Source organism: Salmo salar, chromosome ssa01 (assembly GCF_905237065.1).
Source record: "Salmo salar chromosome ssa01, Ssal_v3.1, whole genome shotgun sequence".
NCBI classification, from domain to species: Eukaryota; Metazoa; Chordata; class Actinopteri; order Salmoniformes; family Salmonidae; genus Salmo; species Salmo salar.
The window spans coordinates 91,848,120-91,858,304 of record NC_059442.1 but is presented as its reverse complement, the minus strand read 5'-3'; the positions used below and the strand labels follow the sequence as shown (position 1 = coordinate 91,858,304).

Here is a 10,185-nt window from a genome sequence, read left to right as displayed (position 1 = left end):
AGGACCTGAGGATACCAGAGGTGCCAGGAGAGGACCTGAGGCTCCCAGAGGTGCCAGGAGAGGACCTGAGGATACCAGAGGTGCCCAACGTCCCAGAGGTGCCAGGAGAGGACCTGAGGATACCAGAGGTGCCCGATATGCTACCAGTGTGACACACTTGGACATGGGCTAATATAAGACCCCGCCTGCGGTACGGGGATTATGTCCCTTAAGAGATGGACAATGATTTTTTTTTATCCTATAAAAAAAAGTTGAATGTAAATAGGTATTTTCACTGTGGTATTAAAATGGTATGAAGTGCTTGAGCTCATTCTATATGAAAAGGAAGATGTTAAGATAAAAGGAATAATGCCAACCCAGAGATGGTGCTAGTGGGCACCTATCTAGGATATATAACCAGGTGCATTATGAGTGTCTGATTAGGATGTTGAAACATGTAATACCTGAGTAAATGATTATGCTTGCATTTGACCTAATTCTCCGACGTGTGTTATTCACATACACATAACAAAGATAAAGAGCTATGACCCGACCTGGGGAACCCTCACCAAGAAGATGGACTGTGACCTGACCTGGGGAATCCTCACCAAGAAGATGGACTGTGACCTGACCTGGGGAACCCTCACCAAGAAGATGGACTGTGACCTGACCTGGGGAACCCTTCACCAAGAAGGACTGTGACCCGACCTTGGGAACCCTCACCAAGTAGATGGACTGTGACCCGACCTGGGGAACCCTCACCAAGAAGATGACGGACTGTGACCCGACCTGGGGAACCCTCACCAAGAAGATGGACTGTGACCTGACCTGGGGAACCTTCACCAAGAAGATGGACTGTGACCTGACCTGGGGAACCCTCACCAAGAAGATGGACTGTGACCTGACCTGGGGAACCCTTACCAAGAAGGACTGTGACCTGACCTGGGAAACCCTCACCAAGAAGGCTGCAGACCGGAAGAAGTGGTGCGCTCTTGTGGACGCCTCATGTACCTCAACACACACAGAGGATTAGTGAGTTAGTAAATGTTATCACCCTGTTTGAGATGATCTCCAAGACCAGGGGTATTGAAATCTTACCCTACAAGGTCCGGACTACTGTTGGTTCTCTCATTAATTGCTGCCACCTGGTGTCTTAAGTCTCAATGAGTCCCTGATGAGAGAGGAAGAATGACATCAAGCAGTGGAACTGTCTTTGAGGTTCCAATACAAACCACTCCTGTATTCACACCCATTGACCCAAAAAGAGCGATTTTGGACAGCCTTGAACATTCTCCTGGTGCTGTACCTCAACAAAAAAAGATGTTTCTGCTGACTGAGATACCCTACGAAGTGTGTTTACCATAGTTCTCAAGCCGATCTCAATGTCTAGTTGCCAATCCCATCTGAAGTGATTTGGCACATTGTGCTACCACCAAGACTACCTCCATCTAGGGTACTAAATACAACACATCCTACCTAAGAAGATTGGAGAGTAGGCCTTGGATTAAACACTCACTAACATGTTTGTGTTTAATTCCCAATAGAGCATCTGAAGAGAGAATCAGCATGCTCACTATCAAGCGTTAAAGAACCAGCCACTTTCTCCACAGAATAGATATTTATTGGGATGGCATAGGAACACGTCAAAAAGCAGCCGTATCTCAGAAGAATATGAATTGAATAAATCCACATGAAAGTTTGACATTCAACCATGACCATGAGGGTGCTCGTGGACATGGTTGTGTATTTGTGGTTTGTAAGTGTCTGCAGACCTATAATTCATAAATACAAAGATCTCACATAGGCAGACCAATATATACAATATACCAACATGTAGAAACATACAGGACAATACTGACTACACACAGTTTTACAAGTGCAAAGCCAACCTTTGTAGAGCAGAGTAAAGTGCTCCACTGTGTTTGGCTGGGATAACTTATCAGGTGACATCACAGGCATTGTAATAAAGACTGCATCAGTGTAAGAAAATACCACTGTATATTCTATTACTGGGTAATCAGCTTTTCATATGGTCAATTTCACAGCATCCCCAGATGCCAATATATCAGGTTTATAGGCACTACTATATAAAACAGGTCTTCCTCCATATTACATCAGTGGGCTGGGGTTAGCTATAATGTCATATCCTGTCACATGTTTCAGATCTAAAGAGATAGACAGTTGTGTAGGGTTTGGTTTGGATACACCAACACTACACAACAGAATCTTTGTAGACTCCCATCTGTAGACTGCCAACATTCTTACTCCACCTGTCAGCATAAACAACATAGACAAATGCGTGAAATATCCTTTAAACTGTACATCTGCAGTCCGAACAAAAACACTGAACCAAGCACTGCATTCTAGCAGAAAAGTGACACGTTAATGCCCTCAGTATATACACTGCTCAAAAAATAAAGGGAACACTTAAACAACACAATGTAACTCCAAGTCAATCACACTTCTGTGAAATCAAACTGTCCACTTAAGAAGCAACACTGATTGACAATACATTTCACATGCTGTTGTGCAAATGGAATAGACAACAGGTGGAAATTATAGGCAATTAGCAAGACACCCCCAATAAAGGAGTGGTTCTGCAGGTGGGGACCACAGACCACTTCTCAGTTCCTATGCTTCCTGGCTGATGTTTTGGCCACTTTTGTATGCTGGCGGTGCTTTCACTCCAGTGGTAGCATGAGACGGAGTCTACAACCCACACAAGTGGCTCAGGTAGTGCAGCTCATCCAGGATGGCACATCAATGCGAGCTGTGGCAAGAAGGTTTGCTGTGTCTGTCAGCGTAGTGTCCAGAGCATGGAGGCGCTACCAGAAGACAGGCCAGTACATCAGGAGACGTGGAGGAGGCCGTAGGAGGGCAACAACCCAGCAGCAGGACCGCTACCTCCGCCTTTGTGCAAGGAGGAGCAGGAGAAGCACTGCCAGAGCTCTGCAAAATGACCTCCAGCAGGCCACAAATGTGCATGTGTCTGCTCAAACGGTCAGAAACAGACTCCATGAGGGTGGTATGAGGGCCCGACGTCCACAGGTGGGGGTTGCGCTTACAGCCCAACACCGTGCAGGACGTTTGGCATTTGCCAGAGAACATCAAGATTGGCAAATTCGCCACTGGCGCCCTGTGCTCTTCACAGATGAAAGCAGGTTCACACTGAGCACGTGACAGACGTGGCAGAGTCTGGAGATGCCGTGGAGAACGTTCTGCTGCCTGCAACATCCTCCAGCATGACCGGTTTGGCGGTGGGTCAGTCATGGTGTGGGGTGGCATTTCTTTGGGGGGCCGCACAGCCCTCCATGTGCTCGCCAGAGGTAGCCTGACTGCCATTAGGTACCGAGATGAGATCCTCAGACCCCTTGTGAGACCATATGCTGGTGCGGTTGGCCCTGGGTTCCTCCTAATGCAAGACAATGCTAGACCTCATGTGGCTGGAGTGTGTCAGCAGTTCCTGCAAGAGGAAGGCATTGATGCTATGGACTGGCCCGCCCGTTCCCCAGACCTGAATCCAATTGAGCACATCATGTCTCGCTCCATCCACCAACGCCACGTTGCACCACAGACTGTCCAGGAGTTGGCGGATGCTTTAGTCCAGGTCTGGGAGGAGATCCCTCAGGAGACCATCCGCCACCTCATCAGGAGCATGCCCAGGCGTTGTAGGGAGGTCATACAGGCACGTGGAGGCTACACACACTACTGAGCCTCATTTTGACTTGTTTTAAGGACATTACATCAAAGTTGGATCAGCCTGTAGTGTGGTTTTCCACTTTAATTTTGAGTGTGACTCCAAATCCAGACCTCCATAGGTTGATAAATTGGATTTCCATTGATTATTTTTGTGTGATTTTGTTGTCAGCACATTCAACTATGTAAAGAAAAAAGTATTTAATAAGATTATTTATTTCATTCAGATCTAGGATGTGTTGTTTAAGTGTTCCCTTTATTTTTTGGAGCAGTATATATATAAAGAAATGTCCAGTTCAACGTGATTCATCAGACAAACATCTCAGCTATGACAAAGTCCTTACATTGGAAAACAAACTGTGAAATACATGTAATAAAATAAGGCTTAAACGTATTCAGTTGAAGGAGTAAATATAGACCTTACTGTAACCTGTATAACTCAGTAACATTATACCATAAAGACCTAGTGCGTCAAAAACGTGATTTCTGTTTTTATTTCGACGAGGTTGGAATAATACTGTGAAATTGTGAAAATGCCCTTTTAGTGTAAGAGCTGTTTGAAAAGACTGCCTGAAATTAAAGCCTGTTTTGGTGGGATGGAGTTTTGTAAATTAGTCAATGGACCAATAAGAAAACAGAGTTCCAAACCTCTTTGCCAATAACTGCTAGTTTTCCCTTGCACACTCAGACCACTCTCAGACAGTATTATCAATATTCTTGCTTGAGAAATTGCTCTTTCGTAAGAAAGCTTTATTTTATTTGACCATTTTAATTGAAAACAATCACAGTAAAATACTTAAATTGTTACCCAGAAATGATTTGCTATTGAGATAAAAACTGTTGCATTGGACCTTTAATAAAATAGTATATGTCACACCATTAATCATACAATAACCCATGTTGCCTGCAACCTGCCACAACATGGGTAGTTGAAATAATACTTTTGTGGCTACTTTCTCGGACACAGATCACACCTAGTCCTGAACTAAAAAAACACTTTCAATTAAGAATTTTCATTGAGCAATGGTTCTCAGTCCAGGACTAAGCTGAATCTGGGTTTGGGAAACCAGCTCGAGGTCTTTAAAATTACAAATAAAAAATAAATTAAAAAAAACTCTCCTCGTACAGAGATGTTTGTCTTTGGAAAGAAGTCACTTCAAGATCTCACGTCACTGGAAGCCACTGTCACTCAGGAGTAAAGAGTTCCTTTAATCTCTCCTCACTGGGGAGTGTCCATAAACAAATACCGTCACTGTGAAAATGTCCTGGAAATGAAGTTGTTCGTTAATATTTTCTGTATCAACAACTGATGAGTCAGGCAGTGACAAGCATTGGTTAGTTCAAGGTTTCGTGAGTGTGTGTGCGCATGCTCTTTGGTTCCTGCAAGTGTGTGTGGCAGTGCGATTCCAGAAAACATTTAGTGTTCCTTCTAGTATGCGTGCTGGTCTGTACACAGCAAATTCTCCAGTGTTAAATCTACCACTCTTCCAGTGTCTATATGGGTCCACACTTTCCAGTGTTAAATTAACAAACTGCTTAGTGTAAAGCCTTATTTGCATATTTCCCAGGTTGTCTTTCAAGTAAATTGTGGAGTTACCACCCATGACTGTATTTGTTAGTGAGAGACATGGTTGTTGCATTTGTTCATTTTCAGTCTTTTGGCCTTCAACTGAGATCCTAAGCAAATGTTATCATTAAAATTGAATTCTTTATGACAATACATATTTCATAAGGCCTTATTTTGAGTGCCTAGATGTATCCTAATACAGTGCCCTGAAACTCATGGTTTGGCCTGCAAGTAAATTTATGCTGGTTTGCAAAGTGATGTGTAATTCCTATTGGAATCCAGCCAGAGTGGGATATCCAGCATTTGGAATGTTTTATTTTTTATTCAGAATACTAAGATACTGTAGGAGACTACCAAAAGTATCTAAACTGGAACAACCATTTCAGTAACGGGTGCAATAAGTCCAGGTAACATATTAGATTAGTTTAGAAAAATTAACATTAGAGTAGAACAAGATTAATTAATCTGCAAAAACATAAAACAAGATTCAAAAAAAAAAAAAAAGACATTTACCATGGGAAATATGATAATGATTGGAGTCAAAACTGGTTATTAACACCAACATTGGGGTTCTATTACACCACTCAGTGTTAATTTAACACCTACAGAGTTAATTTAACTCCTGAATCAACACTAGATATGTTACTGTAAAAACAACACTACGTAACACTGCATATTAAAGCATACAACACCAAACACGTACAGCGCACCGCAATCCATCCCTCCCTCCCTCAGTCAGAGTGTGTACTCATGTCTTCCCTATTGGTGCTTCATCGAGCTCATCAGTCACTCTCTACGTAATTCATTAGCAATCTCCCCTCTATCACAGAGCTGTCTCTGGATTCCCCACCCCTCCGCTCTCCTCTGCTCCCTCCATCGCCTTTCCCGAGCCGGCCCTCACCCCGTCCGGCTGCTCGCTCTCAGTCGTCCCTCCCTCTGGCAGGCTGTTGAGCTTCTCCATCTCTGCGGGGGCTCCATTCTCTAGATGGGCTTCGGGCTCATCTGGCTTCTTCTTGATGCACAGGAAGTTGCCCAGGCAGATGACGATGGAGGCCAGAATGACCTCACAGCCAGCCAGCAGGAACACATGCATGTAGTTATGGGTGGTGTCCAGCAGACGACCTACGCAGAGGAAAGGAGAAGGGAGGTTATACAGGTATGAAGAGTTCATTACCTCCTATCCATTCAAGGCATAAGCTGTTTATTACTAGCTAAACATGTTCTTATGTCATTTCTGTCTATACTGGCTTCTGATTGTTTGAAGACTTCGTTCTAGACCACTAACCCAGGCTCAGCCCTAACCCCGGCTCAGCTCTAACCCCATGCCCAAACCCCAGCTCAGCCCTAACCCCATGTCCACACCCCTAACCTTAGCCATAACCCTAACGTCATGTCCATACCCTGGTTGAACCCTAACACTAGCCATAACCCTAACGTCATGTCCATACCCTGGTTGAACCCTAACCATAACCCTAACGTCATGTCCATACCCTGGTTGAACCCTAACACTAGCCATAACCCTAACGTCATGTCCATACCCTGGTTGAACCCTAACACTAGCCATAACCCTAACGTCATGTCCACAACTAACTCTAATCTAATGCTTCCCTGTGGGTACTGACCTGCTCCAGGTGGTCCCACCAACACAGCGATTGCCTCCATGAGCAACACCAATCCTAAAGCGCTGGAAAACTTCTTGGTGCCCACGATGGCCATGAGAACCTCGAACTGCAGCGCCCCCACCATCCCGTAAGAGAGCCCAAAGAAGATACAGAACACCACCAGACCAGGGTAGTCTGTCGCCTGCCAAAAGAGAAGCAACAATTAGTTACATTATACGACCATAGAAATATAATTACCATTACTGATTAATAATTTGAATTATATGGATCCAATATTTTCGGATCTCAAGATCCGGTCAATACAGGAATGCCATAATGATACAATACATTTATTAAATATGATTTATGGATTGTTAACATCCATATACAGTGTAAATACATCCATCCAAATAATATCAATCAAAACTAGTTCCAGCCTTACCTGTGAGCTGACCACGTCGGTGATGCCATTAAAGAGTATGGCGAAGCTGAACAGATACACACATCTAGGACGGACCCACTTCATCCCCGCGATCAGCCCACATGTGGGCCGGGCGAAGATATCAACAAACCCTAGGATGGTGAGGAGGAGGGCAGACTTGGTGTCTTCATTCCCCATCTCCTTGGCATAGCTCACCATAAACACAGGGGGCACAAACAGACCCAGTACCATGATGGACGCAGCTATGGCATAGATGAGGAAACCTCGGTCTTTAAATACGCTAAAGTCCAGGAGCTTCTTTTGAGGTTTGGCCTTTTTTTCTGCTTGGTCTACAGCCTGCAACTCCTGGTCCTGGGGCTTCTTGGGGCCCACCAGGGGCCTCATCAGGGCCCCACATGCGCAGCAGTTGAGCAGCAGACCTCCCAGGATGAGGAAGCCGCCTCTCCAACCATAGTGGTACTGCAGCACCTTTGGGGGTGAAATATGAAGAAAAACATGAACAATATCGATGATCCGTAACTCCAACAGAGCATATAATTACCCCTTTGTATTTCTTTTCATCTTTCATCAGAGTAGCACACATCGTTCATTGTGTTCATACATGTTTCTCCCGACATCATAATACTGATCTGCAACTGCAGAGCGGGAGACTGAAGAGAAGTGTAGTACCTGTCCAAGAGGCGAGAGGCAGCAGAGGGCCACGGGGCTCCCGGCAGCAGATAGTCCGTTAGCTAGAGGCCTCTTCTCACTAAAGTAACGATTCAGCATGATCAGAGATGGCTGGAAGTTCAGTGCCAGGCCCAGACCTGGTAGAAAAGGGGAAACAGTTCAATTGTGTGTGTGTTTACTAACCTGATATAATTCCAGTACAGAGGTAGATGTGTGTTTACCAACCTGTTATAACTCCAGTACAGAGGTAGATATGTATGATACTGGTGGCCAAGGAGGCCAGAATCATTCCCAAGGAGGCAAAGAGCCCTCCCACCATCATCACTGGCCGACACCCAAACTTGTTCACCAGCACACTGCACAGTGGACCTGCAGACACACACATATGCACAATTAGGTGTGTGTAAGGCCAGTACAGAGCTGCGTAAAAAAAAGTGTTCCAGTTCTCTGGCCTTCCACTTGGAATGAGCTACAAAAGGACATGAAATTACAGGAGCCTAACCGAACATAGTAATGTTGTATTAGACATTTTGTAGATTTTCAGTGGTAAAGTAGTGGTGTAACAATGTGTTGTATGATGGACTGTTTAATTTAAATGTTTTGTGATGCAATTGCTTTAATCTTGTTTGGACCCCAGGAAGAGTAGCTGCTGCCTTGGCAGGAACTACTGGGGATCCATAACAAACCCCAGGAAGAGTAGCTGCTGCCCTGGCAGGAACTACTGGGGATCCATAACAAACCCCAGGAAGAGCAGCTGCTGCCCTGGCAGGAACTACTGGGGATCCATAACAAACCCCAGGAAGAGTAGCTGCTGCCCTGGCAGGAACTACTGGGGATCCATAATAAACCCCAGGGAGAGTAGCTGCTGCCCTGGCAGGAACTACTGGGGATCCATAACAAACCCCAGGAAGAGTAGCTGCTGCCCTGGCAGGAACTACTGGGGATCCATAACAAACCCCAGGAAGAGTAGCTGCTGCCCTGGCAGGAACTACTGGGGATCCATAATAAATACAAATACCTGGTAAAATAAAATGACATACATGAAGATCCTGTCAGTTTGGTGTAGACTCTGGAGGTTGTAACACCCAGGTCTGACACCTTCTCTACTCTTTCTTGTACTGGATATACACAATGTATGTATGCATGCATGCATGCATGCATGCATGCATGCATGTATGTATGTATGTATGCATGTATGTATGTACGTATGTACGTATGTACGTACCTGTGCCATAGAGCATGGCCAACAGTATAGAAGAAATCCATGCACAGTCGCTATATCCCACTCCGAACTCCCTGATCAATTCCTTGAAAAACACACTGACGGCCTTGGGAAAGGCGTAGGAGAACCCAGTGATGACAAACCCTCCAGCCAGCACGGCCCAGCCCCAACCGCCGTCTGGCGCCTTCACATCACTAGGCTCATCGTCTACCACGGCTCCTCCCATGATGCTCTCTGCTAGGAGATCCCCTCAACCCTCTGTCCCGTCAACTTGGGTCAGAACTGAGAGAGAAGAGACGTAGATGTAGACAGTAATAGAGAAGTGGGTAACATCAGGGTTAGACGCACAGTGTATAAGGGAGGGTCAAGTTATTACTACAAGTTATGAGATCGGGGCACCAGTCCGTTATTGGTCTTCTAAGTAGAACTCCATAAGACAAAAACATTAGTAATACTTGGTAGTGAGCTGTTAGATCTGTCTGGTACTAGAAACAACACGCTTGTAAAAACACACATTTGTTGAAAGATAAATACACCACATGATACAGAATAAAGGAATGGCGTTTTGGGATTTTCAATAAAGCATTCAGCTACTGTAGTTAACAATAAAACACCATGGATACAACACTTGGCAATAGGCCGAGAATTAAGAGTTGGGAAAGAATGGCTTGTCTGCTAATCTTTTAGCAATATGAATCAATTATCAATAGGCAGAATCATAAGATAACGCCAACAAGCAAAAAAAGGCAGTCAGGTTGTAGGCTTATTTATCTGTGTTGAACTCCAGGATCTTCTCAGGGGCTCTGGTACACATTCCAAAGTTCTTCCTTCGATATAAATCCATAAAACGGCGAGGACTCAATGTCCTAAGGGTGTATCAAGAACTTAGCCCAAAAACGTATTTGTTTGCTACAGAGGTCATCCAGGAGGGAGTCCCCTATGGGACATGGACAGTTTGACAAGAATTGAATAAAGGCATTCACAGTATATTATAGTTCTAGGAGGGTTT

General features: G+C 44.7%; 1 protein-coding gene across 3 annotated transcripts in view; it reads right to left on the bottom strand.

Moving 5' to 3' along the window:
• Nucleotides 1–3,848: 3,848 nt before the first annotated feature.
• LOC106610249 (monocarboxylate transporter 4) overlaps nt 3,849–10,185 on the bottom strand; it is a 33,480-nt gene continuing 27,143 nt past the window's right edge. For 2 of the 3 annotated variants that reach the window (XM_014209497.2, XM_014209504.2), the window contains exons 2-7: nt 9,180–9,458; nt 8,180–8,323; nt 7,955–8,091; nt 7,286–7,753; nt 6,865–7,045; nt 3,849–6,364 (exon numbers count right to left, since the gene is read on the bottom strand). In XM_014209497.2, coding sequence (XP_014064972.1) covers nt 6,066–6,364; nt 6,865–7,045; nt 7,286–7,753; nt 7,955–8,091; nt 8,180–8,323; nt 9,180–9,402 — 1,452 coding nt within the window. In that variant the 5' untranslated portion in view covers nt 9,403–9,458 and the 3' untranslated portion in view covers nt 3,849–6,065. The remainder of the gene's footprint in view (nt 6,365–6,864; nt 7,046–7,285; nt 7,754–7,954; nt 8,092–8,179; nt 8,324–9,179; nt 9,459–10,185) is intronic. The other variant, XM_014209508.2, reaches the window with a different exon arrangement.